General features: G+C 45.7%; 1 protein-coding gene across 5 annotated transcripts in view; it reads right to left on the reverse strand.

The window, feature by feature from the left end:
- Positions 1-20329, reverse strand: part of MIPOL1 (mirror-image polydactyly 1) — a 273609-nt gene that overhangs the window by 156575 nt on the left and 96705 nt on the right. For all 5 annotated transcript variants that reach the window (XM_066631517.1, XM_066631516.1, XM_066631515.1 and 2 more), the window contains 2 exons: positions 18380-18413; positions 17950-18120 (listed from right to left, as the gene is read on the reverse strand). In XM_066631517.1, coding sequence (XP_066487614.1) covers positions 17950-18120; positions 18380-18413 — 205 coding nt within the window. The remainder of the gene's footprint in view (positions 1-17949; positions 18121-18379; positions 18414-20329) is intronic.

Consider the following 20329-nt stretch of genomic DNA (forward strand, 5'->3'; position numbering starts at 1 on the left):
CGTGGACATTATATATCTGGACTTTCAGAAGGCGTTTGACACAGTCCCTCACCAAAGGCTACTGAAAAAACTCCACAGTCAGGGAATTAGAGGACAGGTCCTCTCGTGGATTGAGAACTGGTTGGAGGCCAGGAAGCAGAGAGTGGGTGTCAATGGGCAATTTTCACAATGGAGAGAGGTGAAAAGCGGTGTGCCCCAAGGATCTGTCCTGGGACCGGTGCTTTTCAACCTCTTCATAAATGACCTGGAGACAGGGTTGAGCAGTGAAGTGGCTAAGTTTGCAGACGACACCAAACTTTTCCGAGTGGTAAAGACCAGAAGCGATTGTGAGGAGCTCCAGAAGGATCTCTCCAGACTGGCAGAATGGGCAGCAAAATGGCAGATGCGCTTCAATGTCAGTAAGTGTAAAGTCATGCACATTGGGGCAAAAAATCAAAACTTTAGATATAGGCTGATGGGTTCTGAGCTGTCTGTGACAGATCAGGAGAGAGATCTTGGGGTGGTGGTGGACAGGTCGATGAAAGTGTCGACCCAATGTGCGGCGGCAGTGAAGAAGGCCAATTCTATGCTTGGGATCATTAGGAAGGGTATTGAGAACAAAACGGGTAGTATTATAATGCCGTTGTACAAATCGATGGTAAGGCCACACCTGGAGTATTGTGTCCAGTTCTGGTCGCCGCATCTCAAAAAAGACATAGTGGAAATGGAAAAGGTGCAAAAGAGAGCGACTAAGATGATTACGGGGCTGGGGCACCTTCCTTATGAGGAAAGGCTACGGCGTTTGGGCCTCTTCAGCCTAGAAAAGAGACGCTTGAGGGGGGACATGATTGAGACATACAAAATTATGCAGGGGATGGACAGAGTGGATAGGGAGATGCTCTTTACACTCTCACATAATACCAGAACCAGGGGACATCCACTAAAATTGAGTGTTGGGCGAGTTAGGACAGACAAAAGAAAATATTTCTTTACTCAGCGTGTGGTCGGTCTGTGGAACTCCTTGCCACAGGATGTGGTGCTGGCGTCTAGCCTAGACGCCTTTAAAAGGGGATTGGACAAGTTTCTGGAGGAAAAATCCATTATGGGGTACAAGCCATGATGTGTATGCGCAACCTCCTGATTTTAGGAATGGGTTAAGTCAGAATGCCAGATGTAGGGGAGAGCACCAGGATGAGGTCTCTTGTTATCTGGTGTGCTCCCTGGGGCATTTGGTGGGCCGCTGTGAGATACAGGAAGCTGGACTAGATGGGCCTATGGCCTGATCCAGTGGGGCTGTTCTTATGTTCTTATGTTCTTATGTTCAAGTTTGCTATAAGAACCACCTTTTGGAAAGTCCCTTTGTCTTAGTCCTTCTCTGGTCTGTGGGGCCTCAACTTTGACCACTTTGTTCCAAGATGGACTACCCTGACCATGGCAAGGCTGGTTTATGGACTGAGATTTACTGATGTGAGACTTAGAGGAATGATAGTGTTAGGAATTAGCTTTTATTATTTTAATTCGTTGTGCATTTTATGCTATCTTTAAATTAAAGAAAATAAGAACATAAGAACAGCCCCACTGGATCAGGCCACAGGCCCATCCAGTCCAGCTTCCTGTATCTCGCAGCGGCCCACCAAATGCCCCAGGGAGCACACCAGATAGCAAGAGACCTGCAAGGCTTCCTGGGAATTGTAGTTAAGAACATAAGAACAGCCCCACTGGATCAGGGCAGAGGCCCATCTAGTCCAGCTTCCTGTATCTCACAGCAGCCCCACCAAATGCCCCAGGGAGCACACCAGATAACAAGAGACCTCAAGGTGCCCTCCCTTGCATCTGGCATTCTGACTTAACCCATTTCTCAAATCAGGAGGTTGCACATGCACATCATGGCTTTTAACCCGTAATGGATTTTTCCTCCAGAAACTTGTCCAATCCCCTTTTAAAGGCGTCCAGGCCAGACGCCATCACCGCATCCTGTGGCAAGGAGTTCCACAGACCAACCACATGCTGAGTAAAGAAATATTTTCTTTTGTCTGTTCTGACTCTCCCAACACTCAATTTTAGTGGATGTCCCCTGGTTCTGGTGTGATGTGAGAGTGTAAAGAGCATCTCCCTATCCACTCTGTCCATCCCCTGTATAATTTTGTATGTCTCAATCATGTCCCCCCTCAGGTGCCTCTTTTCTAGGCTGAAGAGGCCCAAACGCCGTAGCCTTTCCTCATAAGGAAGGTGCCCCAGCCCAGCAGTCATCTTAGTCGCTCTCTTTTGCACCTTTTCCATTTCCACTATGTCCTTTATGAGATGTGGTGACCCATTGACACCCACTCTCTGCTTCCTGGCCTCCAACCAGTTCTCAATCCACGAGAGGACCTGTCCTCTCATTCCCTGACTGTGGAGTTTTTTCAGTAGCCTTTGGTGAGGGACCATGTCAAACGCCTTCTGAAAGTCCAGATATATAATGTCCACGGATTCTCCCACATCCACATGCCTATTGACCTTTTCAAAGAATTCTATAAGGTTCGTGAGGCAAGACTTACCCTTACAGAAGCCATGCTGACTCTCCCTCAGCAAGGCCTGTTCGACTATGTGTTTTGAGATCCTATCTTTGATGAGGCATTCCACCATCTTACCCGGTATAGAAGTTAGGCTGACCGGCCTATAGTTTCCCGGGTTCCCCCTCTTTCCCTTTTTAAAGATTCCTCAATCGATGCCTGAAGGAAGTGCTTGTCTTCTGTTATTCTTATTCTTTAATAAATCCTATCTATGTACAGCAGTGTGGATTATTGGGATCACAAAAGGGGGAAGTGGTTGTGAATGTAGCCCAGTGACTTGGTCTTGCACTACCCTGGCACTCAGTAAGTTGTGCCTGGCTCCCTGTTTCAAGCTGAGTGGGGACTCCAGCTGGAAGCCAAGGTTGTTCAAGGGCATTTGCAAATGGACCTGTTGTATGGCCTGTGAGCTCCCTGCATTGAGAGAGCAATTTGCAGTAATCAGAAGCCAGTCAGGCTAATTAGAGGGTTGATGGGTTTACAGACCTGCTAATTGCTTGGCTTGTGAGAGGCTCCTAACACTTGCCTGTTGCAGTGATGATAGTGATGATCACATCGCTGCCGTCACCCCACCCCTTAAGGGGGCAGCCACAGAAATCCCCTGGCTGGGGTGTCACAACACCCCAGTTTGGGAACCTCTGTCCTATGAATTTGGGTAGCCTTGGCCCACTGGGGTAAGTCTGAGGAAGCGAAGGGAATGGTGGGGTTTTGTGTTCTATTACAGGGTTACAATAAGGAAGTGTAACAGGACTCAATTTGGATTAGGCTTGAGTTTAAAAAGAGTTCTTTTCAAATGTTCAAAAACGTTCTTGAAATTAAATTGATCTAGTGAAATTTGATTTAAATCACTAATTATGCTTGAAGGAAAATTCTGTGCAACCTGTATGCTATGTCCCTCCTTGCAATAAGCTGGTCCAATAAATGAATATCTCCTCTGTACCTTGTTCCTTACGACAACTGCAACTGTTTTATGTGTTAAACTTATCTACCAGTGACATTAAAAAACTATTATAATACAGCTGCATGTCGCTTAGTGACATTCCAAAAGGTGACGGGCTGCATATGCAATAGCTGCTGCTGGTCCCTGTTCACCCCCCAAGCCTCTGAAGCTGAGGGAAGCTGCACTCCCCTCACCTCCGGGGGCTTTTCTGAGCTCCGCAGAGGCAGTGAGCATCCGCATGCTGCCTCTGCGAGGCACAGAATGGCTGAAACTGGCAAAAAGACACAACTTCCGGTTTCTTCGGGAAACCAGAAATGCCTTTGTTTGCCTTATACGGCATTCAGAGGCCTGGGCTTCCCTGGACCTCCACATTCCTTATAAAGCAAAAAAGATCACTTCTGGATCCTATTGGGAAACCAGAAGTCGCGTCTTTTTGCCGGTTTTGGCCGTCCTGAGCCTTGTAGAGGCAGTGGGCAGACGTGAGTGCCTCTGGAAGTGAGGGAAGTGCAGCTCCCCTCAGCTTCGCTTAACGTCAGGCTTTACTTGACAACAGGGGTGCGGGAAAACATCTTTGTTGTTAAGCAACGCACAACTGTACTGTTGAACATATTGCTTCAAGTACTTATTGTAGTAAGACACAGCTTCACATCTTATCAGATGAACTTTGCTTTATAGGTAAGCTCAAAATGATAAATATGATACAAGTTTCTAAACTCAGACCCTGACCTCTCCAGTTACAGGACCTCAGTTACTGTTGTCCAACTGGATGACGGACTTTTGCTCAAGGAGGCCTTTTGGACAGCTGCTTCATTGGAGTAGTAGCCAGTACTGAGCTAGGTAGGCCAACGGTGTGACTCTCTATAAGTAAACAGTGTGCCTATATACATTTAGAGTAGGTCAAGAAATGCAAAATGGCTCCGACACTATGACAATGTAAATGATCCAGGCTTGAGTCTAATAATGCATGCACAACAGTTATTCGTGTGCCAGTCACTGCTTCATTTCAATGGGAATAGCACGTCCCTGCCTGTGAAGGAATGGGGCAATGCTTGCAGGTGAGGGAGCACAAGAAGCTCCATCCCCAAAGCCCCACAATCAAGGCACAAGGTGACTGCATTCAACACGGGCTAAATTGCTCATTCTCCCAAGATATTCGTGATCAATCTTTTTAACAACACACTTAGAGACTGGACATTTTCTATGAAGGAGTCTAATAGACACCAGCCTGTCAAGGCTTCCTGGCTTGTCTTTCATATGGAGCAAGAAGATGGCTTCCCTCCTGCCATTTTCAAGAATAATACCACCTGGCAGGCAGTTGCCCTGCACCACCAGTTCCAAGGAAGGCTTCAGCACCCAGTCCAAATGGATTTTAATTCTGCAGTTATTTCCCCTTCACCTTTATTCATCTTGAAGGGCAGGAATGACTCATTGGACGACCAGACAAGGAGGGGCCTTCTTAGGGAAATGCCGTTGAGCTAATCCTGGGTTTTGATCTACTGCATTGACCCTCCAATGCAAATGAGGCTCTGCTTCCTCTTGTTTAATATCAGCCTCAAAAACTATTAACAATAAAGCAGGGAAAGGAGATTTTGCTGATGCTGTAAAGTCATGTCAAATAAACTGGTCAGAGAGTCTGGAGAACAGCAAAATATTTCTCCCTATTTTTAGCCCATTTCATCCTAGGTGCTCAAAATAGGTAACAATGTTAAAATGTGTTATTGTCTTTGATTTAAATATTTATTAAAACAAATAAGCAACACTTGTGCTTACTGAAAAAATTCAATTCTGCAACTTTTAACATGATTTTTCTTTAAATTAATGCACAGATTATATAGCAGCAAATTTAACACAAGTTGTTTCAGGTTCATAATCTTTGCTGAATCCTTGTATGTTCAATTGGTCACTCGTTCCTCAAGCTTGGAGGTTGCCACATCTCCAAGGAATCACAAGGTGAGGGGCATTAAGTTGAATGAAAGGATATGGGGGGAGGAGCTATGCAGCTATTGGGGGTCTCCCCACTCAGCGCCCTCACATTCAGGCATACTCAGCAGCCTACCCTTCCTCCCCCGAACAGCGCAGGGGGAGGGGATTTCCTGGTTGCCTGTTCGGGGGTTGAATAGGAATTTTTTACTCCCGTCTATATTTAGGTAATAACTGACAGGTGCAGTACAGGTAAAGGGAAGAGATAGTCCATCTCATGGATCAGGTCATGGGGAAGAAGGAAAGCCCACAGGAGATCTGTAACTGGGTCGCTTGATTTTTTAAAACCTAAAGGCAGTAACGGGGGAAGTATGGAAACTCTGAATTTGTCTATTTTTCCAGAATAGCCACACTGCGGGGGTGTGTGTGTTAACCCTTCACTCCATGACATTTCTGAGTATAAACATTACCTAAGCATAACAGTGGCTTTGGGGAGCAACTTGGGCAACAGCATTGGGCAGTAGTGGGGAGTCAGTTCCAGTTAAATCTGGATCCTGCTGCTCCCTTTCAGTCAAGCATGAGAATCACTCAGCGATTCCCGCACCTTGTCTGGTTCCACGCTGTCCAGCCTGATTAATAGAGACGCTCCTTAGGAAAACGCTCCCCTTATTACTGGTAGCCACTGATGGATTATGGGATCTTCATCTTCCCCTTTACAGATATCCATCAACCCAAGAACTACTTGGGGCACAGTGGCCAATATTTTGGAACTTGGACTGTGAAGCCTGAACTCAAATACATCTGTTTAGCTGTGGCATTTGCTATGTTTTTCCAGCATGACTACGCCAAAGGATTGTTGTGAAGATAAAATAGGATAACTTCACATACAAGAACTGAGCAAAGGAACAAACAATAGAATAGGGTTGTGCATGGACCTCACCCTTTACTAATGAATGGGGAGGGGGATGTTCAAAGCCTTTTACAAAGTGCTAAACATTTTGTGTCCACTTTAAGATCTTTATCCCAACCCACACCATTTGTCCAGGAGCTGCAAAAGGTTACAGAAATGAAATACTAAAGTGAAGTTGCAGACAACCTTCTCCAAGTTCAGATCTTAACAGCATCAGGCGGCTGTTTTTTTGTTTTAATAATTTCCTGATAGTGAGGCAATGCCACGGCATGTCAGCACACAGATTCCTAAATCCAGGGGAGGCGGTCTTCTATTTTTTTTGCCTAATAGCTTTTAAAGAAAAATCCCTTGCTGCACCTCAGGGGCGTAGTTCTCAAATGAGAAATGCTCACTGGCCTGTGGCAAGAACGCTTGAGCACTTTCTGAAAGGCAGAAAAGAGCTCTGTTGATGCCTCCCTTCGGTCAATCGAGTGGCAGAAGAGACTGTTCTGAAGCTGGCCCTGTTGACGCTCACTAGTTCTCACTGGCCAGCTGCAAGCGACAAAGACAGGCAGTCAAGTGCATGGCTCTAAATCTGGGCACTCGCAGTGACTGAGCAACAGCAGGGCTGTTGACAAGTGGTGGCACGAGCAGAAGAAAGGGACTCAAGTTCGTTTCAGATGAGCAGCTGGGCCAGTGCCAGTTCTGCTCATGAATAGTCCAAAGCAAGTTCCTGCAAAGCAGGATGTGATCAAACTACTTAGAGCAGGAAAACCAGGTTTGCTTGCCAATTACGCTCTTGCTTCAGTGGCGAGCATGAAACAGACAGTGCCACTCTGGCCATGAAGTGATTGGTTTTCTCTGACAACAGATTCCCTTTGGCAGGCTGCACACTAAGTGCAGCTCAAAAGAGATTGCTTAAAGCCCATGTGGCAAGGGGAGATAGCTGTCTCCCAGTCCCCAAACGCAGAAAAGAGCCTTGGGCGTCCCTTCCTCCACTACCCAGTTTCAGCTGCCAAGTCTCTCTCACGTTAAACATTCCTGTCCAGAAGGTGTAAATGGCAGGGGGCCAGTACCAGCTCTGAGATATTTCATCACACTGCCCACTGCTGGCAAACCAATTTCTTAAGAACATGGGCTTTAATTAAGGGGGATCCCCAGTTACTTTGGGGATATTTCCATTGACGGGTTAAACAATGAAACCAAATGATGCATAACAACCCCCTTGTTTATGCTCTACATTTCACAAATGTATCATTTCTTTTGCACAACAAAGAAAAGTAAAACAGGTTCCACAGGACAATACAACATCACTTTATTGACCAATATTGGCCACTGAAAGTAAGTGGTTCAGAGTTTTGGGTCTTTGTTCTTTTTAAAGTCCAAGAGTCAAAAGGGAAACTGCTGTCAATGTTTAGCTATGCCTTTGTAGTTTGTTTTTGAGTAGCCTGAAAATGCATACGAAAAGTAGTATCAAATATTTGAGTTTATACCATTCTATCTGTTTTTGCACACAGAAAAAGTAGTTTGTATATTTGCTCAGCAATCCAGAGAATGATCTCAGATTATAGACACATGTTCCATTCAACCCCAGTGATGATAATGCCCATCACACTATCAAGGTGTTGAGCTTGCAGTTAAAATCTTGCATAACAGATAAATACAGAGAAATCTGGGACTCAGAACTCCACAATCCTCTTGCCAAAGAATTCACAAGTCTGCCAGTAGAGCAAAGTGCAACAAAACACCCTATTTCAGACACATTCAGTGCACAACTGCAAGTTTATTATAGGCTAATTAAAATGTTACTACATTACATAGCAATGTGGTGCCAAAACGCACCTGAAAGACAAGCTCAAATACAGACTAGGCTCTAACTGGAGACTCACAGAAGACACAGTATGAAGCCAGTAAGAAGGAACTGTAGAAACCGTCCACTGAAATAAAGTACCTTAGAAGCTGTGTAGCTTGTTAGCTCCTACATTTTCTCACTAGCAGCCCAGCGATCTGGCACTTTGCTGCCTAAGGCTGGGCACCATCAGCCAACCGCAGCCATAGCCTTGGTTCTTGCCCCATGCAGCCCCATTATCACCTCCTGTGATCTGCAAGAACCCACTTACCTACAGGGGCCAGCTCACGTCTGCATCCCAGGGATGCAGGGGAATTTCTCTGACAGGGCTGATCACTCAACAGAAGGGAAATATCACTGGTATCAATACTGGGCATTATTTTGAGAAACCTCTGCTGAATCGACAGGATGGTTTAGTAAATATACTTTATTAAATGTGCATATTTATAGATCTGAATTTTGTGAGAAAGATGTTTAAAGTGTGTATTATTTTTCTCCAAACACCTTCACTACAGTCAACATCACCAGATGCCAACATGGGACCATAGCATGCCAGTATGGGCTGTGAGCACAAAATCCAATTCACTGTGTGCAGTGATATTGTGGTAAAATCTGGGAAGCCACTGTATGATCTTATGCAGATTTCACACACAAGCCCTTGTCTGATGATACTGGACCCAGAGCAAGGAGGGAGAAAATATGCGCTCTTACTCCCTCCCATACCTAGGGCACAGAGACAAGGACAGGCATCATCCAATAAGGTCTGATGTCAGATAGCGGTCACACATGCAGCCCAAGAGACCATTTCTCATAAGAACAGCCCCACTGGATCAGGCCATAGGCCCATCTAGTCCAGCTTCCTGTATCTCACAGCGGCCCACCAAATGCCCCAGGGAGCACACCAGATCACAAGAGACCTCATCCTGGTGCCCTCCCTTGCATCTGACAGAGCCCATTTCTAAAATCAGGAGGTTGCATATACACCTCATGGCTTATAACCCATAATGGGTTTTTCTTCCAGAAACTTGTCCAATCCAGCATCCAGGCCAGATGCCGTCACCACATCCTGTGGCAAGGAGTTCCACAGACCAACCACATGCTGAGTATAGAAATATTTTCTTTTGTCTGTCCTAACTCTCCCAACACTCAATGTTAGTGGATGTCCCCTGGTTCTAGTGTTATGTGAGAGTGTAAAGAGCATCTCTCTATCCACTTTATCCTTCCCATGCATAATTTTGTATGCCTCAATCATGTCCCCCCTCAGGCGTCTCTTTTCTAGCTTGCCAGCTGCTTGTGGCAAGCTGGAGATGGCGCCACCGCCGCACTGCTCCTCTGCAGGCACCTGAGGAGGCTGAGGCTGCCCATGCTGGCTCTCAACGTGCTGGGGAGCCCTCTCTCTGGGCACCCAACCCCCCTGGCGCTGGTGAGGCGGGTGTGGGGTTGCGCTCTGCCTGAATCCAAGCAGGGGCTACTGCTGCTGTGTGCAGCCTGGTTGTGGGGGTGGTGGGGGTGCTTCTCCTTCCCCCTATCTTGCTGCAACGTCCTTGTGCTTTTTTGTTTTTTCCCTTAGTTGCGTGCTGGGCTGAACAGAGGTCTGTCCTGGAAGGCAGGACTGAAACTGGAGAACAGAAGAGATGCCCCACCAAGGGAGGAGTATTCAGAACTGGCAGAGGTTCCCACCCTGCCTCCCAGGACGAGGGGCATCCCAGCAGTAGGAATGCCAGCCCTTCCTTCCCAGAGAACGTACTGTGAAAAAAGGGAGAACAAACCAGGACTGCCACAAACCCAATGCAAAAATTCCCACTTCTGTTGCCGGCATCTTTGCTCAGTTTTAGTGTTCTGTGTTAAAAAAAAATGTGGAAGGCAAAGTTAAACACAAAAACAACAAAAACCTCCCATGGCGACTTCACAATCACAAACTTTTCTGTAATTTAAGAGATGCCTCCACGCAAAAGAGACAGCAACAAGTAGCAGCCTTCATTTTCAAACAGCAAGCCGGACAGAAATCAAAGCCTGGAGGGATTGTAAGAGAGAGCTCCAAATGACAGAAGAGCCGCAGGAGTCGGACTGCAGGAGTCTCCGGCCTGAGCCAGCAGCCCTTCCACTTGCATGGTTCTGCCTGACCCTGCCTCTGCCCCGGGCACTGCCAATGTGCAGCACCCTGAAAAGCTGCGCAGGAACATCCTCTAACCACCCAGAGTTCTGACAAGGGGGACTGGGAACCAGGGATGATCCCTTCCCTCCATGCAGGTGGAAACTGTAGGCACTCACGCAGCAGCGTCATTTGAGCAAGCTGGAAGAAAGGCCTGAATGGATCAGATCAAACTGTGTGTTTTTTAATGCCCGACTGTGTTCTCAACAGTTGCCAGTCAGGTGCACTGGACGTTCCCAATGATGGCCATTCCACACTGAATCCTCAGCCTCTGAGACATCATGTGTGAACGTGGAGGTTTCACTGCACAACTGTATCACTGACAGAGTCTACCTACCTGAAGTAGTGCACATCCCCATATGCTGTGGTAATGAATTCTGCACGTTTATTAAACATAGTACACTCTTCCTTGTATCCGTCCTAAATGCCTGGCAATGAAGAAATACACTGAATATATCGAGAATGCCTGTCAAGGTGTTTGGGGTCACTGAGGGCCAAACTAAACATTAGGCTGGTTGCAGTTACTGTGTGATTGCCTTTGAGAACAGACACAGCGGCTGAACTGGGCCTTATACAGGGGAGTAAGGCACGACCACGGGAGAGGTGCACCAATCTGGAAAGTGGGCAGGTCTGCTCAGGCCTGAGCCCTTCTGCTCTCACAAACCTCAAAAGAGAAAGTTTTCAGGAGCAGCCCCCACATCAGTGTATGCAGAGTGCAAGTTCTCAGCCTTTAGCAATGTTACAAACTTCCAGCACTCCATAAGAACAGCCCCACTGCATCAGGCCATAGGCCCATCTAGTCCAGCTTCCTGTATCTCACAGCGGCCCACCAAATGCCCCAGGGAGCACACCAGATAACAAGAAACCTCATCCTGGTGCCCTCCCCTACATCTGGCATTCTGACTTAACCCATTTCCAAAATCAGGAGGTTGCGCGTACACATCATGGCTTGTACCCCATAATGGATTTTTCCTCCAGAAACTTGTCCAATCCCCTTTTAAAGGCATCTAGGGTAGACGCCAGGACCACATCCTGTGGCAAGGAGTTCCACAGACCAACCACACGCTGAGTAAAGAAATATTTTCTTTTGTCTGTCCTAACCCGCCCAACACTCAATTTTAGTGGACGTCCCCTGGTTCTGGTGTTATGTGAGAGTGTAAAGAGCATCTCTCTATCCACTCTGTCCATTCCCTGCATAATTTTGTATGTCTCAATCATGTCCCCCCTCAAGCGTCTCTTTTCTAGGCTGAAGAGGCCCAAACGCCGTAGCCTTTCCTCATAAGGAAGGTGCCCCAGCCCAGTAATCATCTTAGTTGCTCTCTTTTGCACCTTTTCCATTTCCACGATGTCTTTTTTGAGATGCGGCGACCAGAACTGGACACAATACTCCAGGTGTGGCCTTACCATAGATTTGTACAACGGCATTATAATACTAGCCGTTTTGTTCTCAATACCCTTCCTAATGATCCCAAGCATAGAATTGGCCTTCTTCACTGCCGCCACACATTGGGTCAACACTTTCATCGACCTGTCCACCACCACCCCAAGATCTCTCTCCTGATCTGTCACAGACAGCTCAGAACCCATCAGCCTATATCTAAAGTTTTGATTTTTTGCCCCAATGTGCATGACTTTACACTTACTGACATTGAAGCGCATCTGCCATTTTGCTGCCCATTCTGCCATTCTGGAGAGATCCTTCTGGAGCTCCTCACAATCACTTCTGGTCTTCACCACTCGGAAAAGTTTGGTGTCGTCTGCAAACTTAGCCACTTCACTGCTCAACCCTGTCTCCAGGTCATTTATGAAGAGGTTGAAAAGCACCGGTCCCAGGACAGATCCTTGGGGCACACCGCTTTTCACCTCTCTCCATTGTGAAAATTGCCCATTGACACCCACTCTCTGCTTCCTGGCCTCCAACCAGTTCTCAATCCACGAGAGGACCTGTCCTCTAATTCCCTGACTGTGGAGTTTTTTCAGTAGTCTTTGGTGAGGGACCGTGTCAAACGCCTTCTGAAAGTCCAGATATATAATGTCCACGGGTTTTCCCGCATCCACATGCCTGTTGACCTTTTCAAAGAATTCTATAAGGTTCGTGAGGCAAGACTTACCCTTACAGAAGCCATGCTGACTCTCCCTCAGCAAGGCCTGTTCGTCTATGTGTTTTGAGATCCTATCTTTGATGAGGCATTCCACCATCTTACCCGGTATGGATGTTAGGCTGACCGGCCTATAGTTTCCCGGGTCCCCCCTCTTTCCCTTTTTAAAAATAGGCGTGACATTTGCTATCCTCCAATCTTCTGGCACCATGGCCGTTTTGAGGGACAAGTTGCATACCTTAGTCAAGAGGTCTGCAACTTCATTCTTCAATTCCTTAATAACTCTTGGGTGGATGCCATCAGGGCCCGGTGACTTATTGATCTTTAATTTAACAATGAGGTCTGAAACATCTTCTCTTTTAACCTCTATCTGACTTAACTCCTCGGTCAGGAGGGGCCATTCGGGCAGCGGTATCTGCCGTGAAGACAGATGCAAAGAACTCATTTAATTTCTCTGCCATCTCTAAGTCTCCTTTTATCTCCCCTTTCCCTCCCTCACCATCCAGAGGGCCAACCGCTTCTCTGGCGGGTTTCCTGCTTCTAACATATTTGAAGAAGCTTTTATTATTCCCCTTAATGTTGCTGGCCATGCGTTCCTCATAATCTCCCTTGGCCTCCAGTATCACCTTCTTACACAGTTTATGTTCCTTTTTATTCTCCTCATTAGGGCAAGACTTCCATTTACGGAAGGAAGCTTCCTTGCCCTTCACAGCCTCTCTAACTTGGCTGGTTAGCCATGCGGGCACCCTCCTGGATATAGTGGAACTTTCTTTGCGGTATACACCTCTGCTGGGCCTCTATTACTGTTGTTTTAAGCAGCCTCCATGCACTCTGGAGAGATTGGACTCTTTTTACCCTCCCTTTCAACCTCCTTCTCATCAGCCTCCTCATTTGAGGGAAGTCCGCCCGTCGGAAGTCAAGGGTTTTTGTTAGAGATTTGCCTGGTATTCTTCCCCCAACGTTCACGTCAAAACGGATCGCAGCATGATCACTGTTCCCCAATGGCTCAGTAACGTTTACATCTCTAACCAGGTCCTGCGTACCGCACAATATTAAATCCAGAGTCACCTGTCCTCTGGTGGGCTCCATGACTAGCTGCTCTAAGGCACAGTCATTTAGCACGTCAAGGAATCCGGTCTCCTTTTCATGATCGGAACACAAATTGACCCAGTCAATATGAGGATAATTGAAGTCCCCCATGATTACAACCCTGTCCCTCCTTGTCACCTCCCTGATCTGTTTCCTCATTTCAAGGTCCCCATCCGATTTCTGGTCTGGAGGACGATAGCACGCCCCCAGTATTACATCGCTGCACAAGCCTGGTAATTTAACCCACAGAGATTCTATGGTGGAGTCGGACCCACCTTCAATCTCTACTTTGCTGGATTCTATCCCTTCCTTAACATAAACGGCCACCCCACCTCCAACTCGCCCCTGCCTGTCCCTCCTGTAGAGTTTATAGCCTGGGATTGCGGTATCCCACTAATTCTCCGCATTCCACCAGGTTTCCGTTATGCCCACTATGTCAATATTTTCCCTTGTCACCAGACATTCCAGTTCTCCCACCTTTGCTCGTAGACTTCGGGCATTCGCATAAAAGCATTTATACACGGAATGCCCCAGGATGGGCTGCTTATTCGCTCCTTTGTCCCCGCATCCTCTCATTGTGCCAAACCGTCTATCACATCCCATCTCCCTACCTTTCCCAATTTCTTCTCCTACCCTGCCTTTGTCTTGTTGTTCTCTAACCTCCCCATCCTCATCCCATAGGAATGAGGAGTCCCGAACCGGATGCCCCTCGGCTCCTGTCGGCCTTCCCCCAGGGATCAGTTTAAAAGCTGCTCTGCCACCTTTTTAATGTTATGCGCCAGCAGTCTGGTTCCATTCTGGTTCAAATGGAGCCCGTCCCTCTTGTACAGGCCCCGCTTGTCCCAAAACGTTCCCCAGTGCCTAACGAATCTAAACCCCTCCTCCCTACACCACCGTCTCATCCACGCATTGAGACCCCTGATCTCCGCCTGCCTAGCTGGCCCTGCGCGTGGAACAGGTAGCACTTCAGAGAACGCTACCTTTGAGGTCCTGGCTTTCAGCTTCCTGCCTAAAAGCCTAAATTTGGCCTCCAGGACCTCCCAGCTACACTTGCCCACGTCGTTGGTGCCAACATACACCACAGCCGCTATCTCTCCCCCAGCACTGTCTACTAGCCTGTCTAGACAAGAAGTGATGTCCGCAACCTTCGCACCAGGCAGGCAAGTCACCACTCCCTTTTCCACCAAGTTTTCTAAAGAGTAGGTCATTCTTAGAGATTTGGGGCTGCATCTTTTTTTCTCTGGCACAGTGCAGGCTGTCATTGGATACTCCCACTCACATAAAGGGTCCTTCTAAAAGGAACTTTCAGGACCAGAGTGTCAGGATTATTTGGTCCAATAAGCCTAAAATTTGCTGTCTGAATAGGGCAAGGCCTTGATGTCTGGGCCTGTGTTTGTAAGTCCATGCAAAAGTGTATGAACCTGTGTAACTCACTGTATACCATGTGACTCTGATCTGACCAATCATATGCATGGGCAAATGTTGAGTCACAGCGACTGCAAGCACAAAGCAAGTCAATGTAAAGGTGGGACAGGTGCACTCTGGGAGGCTGATGCAATCAGTCACGAGAGGATGAGGTAATGGGATGAGGTCATCCTCAACCTGATTGGTGCTCAGAAATAAAAAAGAGAGGTAGGCACAGCCTACCTTCGTGGGTTGTTGTGTAGAGCTGGAAAGAGCAAGAGTCTGTGTCGGAGGGTTGGAGAACTGTGCTGTAAATACGCTTGCTGTTTTCCTGCTGGAGAGACTGCTTATCTGTACATTTTGTAAATACAGCTTGGTGGTGGACACCCGCCTTGTCTGTGTTATTTCTTCCTGGGCCTTTCCTGGAGCACACCTGGAGCCAGCAGTCCACTGCACTACATTTTCATCTATGGGTTCTGCATGCAGCAAAGCCCTAACAAGGAGGACCTTCCGACAGCACCCCACTTATATTAAGATACTACTCCTACTTTAATAATATGTTAGCATGTTTTATTTCAGTGTTGTGCACTGCTTTGAGTACAGGTTGAGCCTCATTATTCGTGAGGATTCCGTTTCCCAAAACTCAGGGGAATGGCAAAAATCATATTGAAACAAATCCATTTTAAAAACAATGTCCCTTTGATAAGTGATTTAAAAAGAGCCTTGCTGACTTTTGTGATGTAAAACAGTCATTAACCAGACAATCCATCAATCAGTCTCTCACCAGGCATTTAGAAAGGCTTTACTCCCTTTCTCATTTCATTTATGTAAATTTATTCAAGTTTATTCAAATTTGAAATGTAAATTAATTCTTTTCTGTGTTGTGTGAATTCCAGTTTCCCCTGGGCTTCCCTGGGCCTCAGAATACCTTAAAACAGTGATTTTCAAGCTTTTTTGTCTCACGGCACACTGATAAGGTACTAAAATTGTCAAGGCACACCACTAGTCTTTTGACAATGACAAGCCCCAACATGCTGTTGATGAGGGGCTCACTTCCCCCAATGACCCTATTAATAATTGTGCCCTCCCTCAAACTCCCAAGGCACACCTGCAAACCATTCGCTGCACACCAATGTGCCATGGTACAGTGGTTGAAAATGGTTGCCTTAAAAATCATTAAAACATTGTTTCCCTTGGGTTATTTTGGCTCTACGAGCCAGTCTGAAGCCCACAGAGACAGCAGGCAGATTCATGCTGCATCTGCAGGCTGCAGAAAGTCCTCTGGAGGGCTCAGAAACCCCCTCGGAGGGTTCAGGTGGGGCCAAGTCTGGTCCAACATGTGTCCGGGGGACCAGTTTTGAGCCAGATCTATGGATGTAGAATCCTTGGATAATTTCAGTCTCCACCTGTAACTAGAATAGTACCAGTACTGTAAAGACAGGTTTACCTTTAGAATTAAAATCAGGGTATTTCCTGATTATGATCATTGCTATTTTATTTCAAATCTTTCCCTGACAGTTCCTAACACTGAATTTGTCTTTTTCATGGTGCTAACCCAGTGGAACTGTTGACTTATTTCCTTTAAGCCACAGATTCTCATGCCTGGTTTCAAAAGCAGTTTACTATGTGGTGTGAAAAGCTGCTGTTTGGGGGTGGGCAGATCAAAAACTCCACCCACCCCTTTGGGCCCACAGAGCTAGTTTTAGGATTCTGGCCTAAGTTCTATCCTATAAAAAAATGTTTTTTAAAAAAACACATTTTGAATAAGGGTTCAAAGACAAGCAAGTAGGATTAAAAGATGCTGGTTGCACACAGATTTTAGACTGTGAGACCTTTGAGTATAGGGGACCATGTACTGATTTATTTTACTTTGTAAACTATTCTTTTGGGAAAATGGTATATAATTATTCATCATAATATTAATAAGCACTTTTTTTCCAAATTTTAACAGTTTCAAATTCGAATTTTAAATTTGAATACTTCAGTCCAGAAGCCCAGCCTGGAGATAAGGAAGGCCTCAGTCAAGGCTCTGGCAGCCACGGAGGATTTTCCTTCTTTCCATTGGTCTGTTAAGCATGTCCCCTTCCTGTTCTGCTGCAGTGCTCCAGATTCCATCCAGCACATCCTTCCTTTAGCAGCCACTCACCCCCATTTACAAAGGAGGTCAGTACAGGCTACATGGGAACTACTGGCTCCCTTATCTCCAACCAAATTGCAAGAGGATGCACATTAGGGGTGCTTGCCAGCTGTGACCCCCAGACCCCCCTACCTCTCTACTCCATATCTTTCTGTCCTCTGTGAGCAATTTTTGACACATCCAACTGAGAACATTCTGAAAACTGTGCCTACTAATAACTCCCCAGGCTTTTCCCACCACACAGTGGAACAATCCCATCATATCAATACCATCATAAAGTAAGTGCAGCCTCTGAATTAGGCATTCGTGCTTAGACGGCTTTCTACTCTATTTCTTTTCACGCTGGAATGGAGGGGGAGACAAGGGCAGCAGAGACTCTTCTTCAGTAAGGTTGCCCTTTTACATGTGTGCGTGTGCAGCCTTGCTGATTCATCGTGGTGTCCTATAATACACCTCTAACACCACACCTTCACCCATAACAGCACTTGAACTATTTTCACATAGTTTATATTTATATAATTTTTACATACACCGTTATTCTTTCTTAATTCCCTTCCTCTTGATGTGCTTTACTTTACAACTGTCCATGCTAAGTTTCATTTTATTCTTTATATATCCGACCTGGAATTTATCAAGGTCATACTGGATGTTAATCTCATCCTTTGGTGTTTGGAGTTTGTCTCTCTCAGTTTCATATAACCTAAAGTTAGCACAGTTTTCCCCCCAGCAATTTCATATATTATTATTTTGGAAAGCGGCTTGGAAGCATTCAAGCTCCCCATGATTTATTATGCCTCCTCCACCAAAGTAATTTTGAGCACGGCTTTGTGTGAGAGAAGGTTTTTTACCAAGCTAAATGTTCACCAGGAAAACAATTCATTTTCCCAGTCACGAGGAGAAGGGGAATGCCAACGGATCCTTTATAAAATAATGTGGACTTACTTGAGCCAACGCAGCATCTCGCTCCACAATCACTGCATTCATTTCTTCAGCGATTATTTTCTTTTTCCGTTCCTGGGTCCTGTATATTCGATCGACAATTATAGCTCCACTCCTCCGTATAGCCATGCTGGTGTCTGCATTGTTTATTCTGTTCAGTAATTCCTGTAATGTCTACCAACAGCATTATATGTTAGTCAGACAAGAAGTTTTAATATATTTTATTTAATATAGGGTTTTAATTAATAGGCACATGCGAATTGTAAATTGACTGAGTGAAGTTATTGAATTTTCATACTGCAGCAAAGATGTACATTATTAGTGTGTCAATTCTTCTTTTTCCCACATCTTAGTTCCTGAAACCCACTCAATTGAACTTAAGCCTCTAAGATACAAGACTGACATCCAGAAATCTCCTCAGAGAATGGCTTACCATGTCATTTTCTGCAGGGTTAATATTTTCTAGCCTAGGAAAAAGGGACACAGAAAGCTTGATCAGTAGCATTTCCTGAGTGCAGCAAAATGAGTTCGCTTTTTAAATCTTTAGAACCTCAAGTAATTTCATTCTACTAGTCTTTAGAGTCAACCATGACACTGAACATATTAAAGTGCCACCTGCTCGATTCCATCTTTCAATAATGCACCATATCTTTGGCACCGACTTCCGAATGTTAAGTTATTAATGTTTACTGCTATATATGACTACAAGGATCAATTGTTCATATGTGCTTAGATGAAGAAAGTTCCCCAGTGACAGGCACACAGATGCTCTTATTTATTTATTTATTTATTTACGTACCCACAACTTTTACCAGACATTATACAATTTTAGTTTTGTTTGCTGCAGCCCTAAATGAAACAAAACTGGCACACCCATCCTAAACATATTTACTTGGAAGTAAGTTCAATAGCCTTTAATGGAACTTACTTCCAAGTAGAGTCGTCTGTGAAAAAGTGGGATGTGGCCAAAAGTGGGATGCAACCTTTTGCTGACTTTCTACAGGGAAGTGGAAAAGAAATCAGAAGATCCATGATCAAAAAAGTGCAAAAGAGAGCAACCAAAAAAATTACTGGGCTGGGGCACTTCCCTTATGAGGAAAGACTACAGCATTTGGGGCTCTTCGGTCTAGAAAAAGGCACCTGAGGGGGAACATAATTGAGACATACAAAATTATGCACAAGAAGGATAGAGTGGATAAAGAGATGCTCTTTTCCCTTTCACACAACACCAAAACCAGGGGACATCTGCGAAAATTGAGTGTTGGGAGAGTTAGGACAGACAAAAGAAAATATTTCTTTACTCAGCATGTAGTTAGTGTGTGGAACTCCCTGCCACATGATCTGGTGATGGCATCCGCCCTGGATGCCTTTAAAAAGAGACTGGACAACTTTCTGGAGGAAAAGTGCATCACTGGTTACAAGCTGTGACGGGTATGTGCAACCTCCTGATTTTAGAAGTAGGCTACATCAGAATGCCAGATGCAGGGGAGGGCACCAGGATGCAGGTCTCTTGTTGTCTTGTGTGCTCCCTGGAGCATCTGGCGGGCCACTGTGAGATACAGGAAGCTGGACTAGATGGGCCTGTGACCTGATCCAGTGGGGCTCTTCTTAAGTTTTTATGTTTTTATGACAATCTCTCCCCATAGGAGTTTGCCTATTTATTATGATGATTATTATTAACAGTATTTATATACCGCTTTGCAACAAAAAGTTCCCAAAGCGGTTTACAGAGAAAAATCAAATAACTAAATGGCTCCCTGTCCCAAAAGGGCTCACAATCTAAAAAGATGCAACGCCAGCAGACAGCCACTAGAAAAGACACTGCAGGGGTGAGGTGGGCCAGTTACTCTCCCCTTGCTAAAAATTGCAGGTGCCATCAATCCTTAGATACACAGTAGGTGACAACACATGACAGGGCGACATCAGTTATAGAGCCCGGCATGTAGAACTCACCCTAAATTGAGACCCAAATTTACTCTCCCTTTGCTGGCCTTCCACAGGGGAGTTAAACTTTTGTGTTCTGCTGAGCCTTTGGTTGCCTTTTTTCTTTAGCTGATTCAAAGTTACTGAGCTGATGTTTCGATTGATGATCATGACTGGATTTTTGTTTTCTGACACTGCCTTACCAATTATGTTTATTCCTGTAAGCTGCCTTTAGCTTCCCATTAGGCTTGAAAAGGTAGTGTATAGATGTTTTTAGATAAATAAGGCTAATGGAGAAGCAAGCTCTATTTCTGGCCTTTTAATATTTGTTTTCAAGCTCTAACTGACTGAAGCTTGAATATCTTTAGCATCCGTCGCATCAGGGAATCAGGGTGGCAGGTCTGCATGAAGAATGAGAAATGGCATGCTTTGGGTGGAGATGTGCCATTTGCAGTTGCAC

Source organism: Tiliqua scincoides, chromosome 1 (assembly GCF_035046505.1).
Source record: "Tiliqua scincoides isolate rTilSci1 chromosome 1, rTilSci1.hap2, whole genome shotgun sequence".
Taxonomy (NCBI): domain Eukaryota; kingdom Metazoa; phylum Chordata; class Lepidosauria; order Squamata; family Scincidae; genus Tiliqua; species Tiliqua scincoides.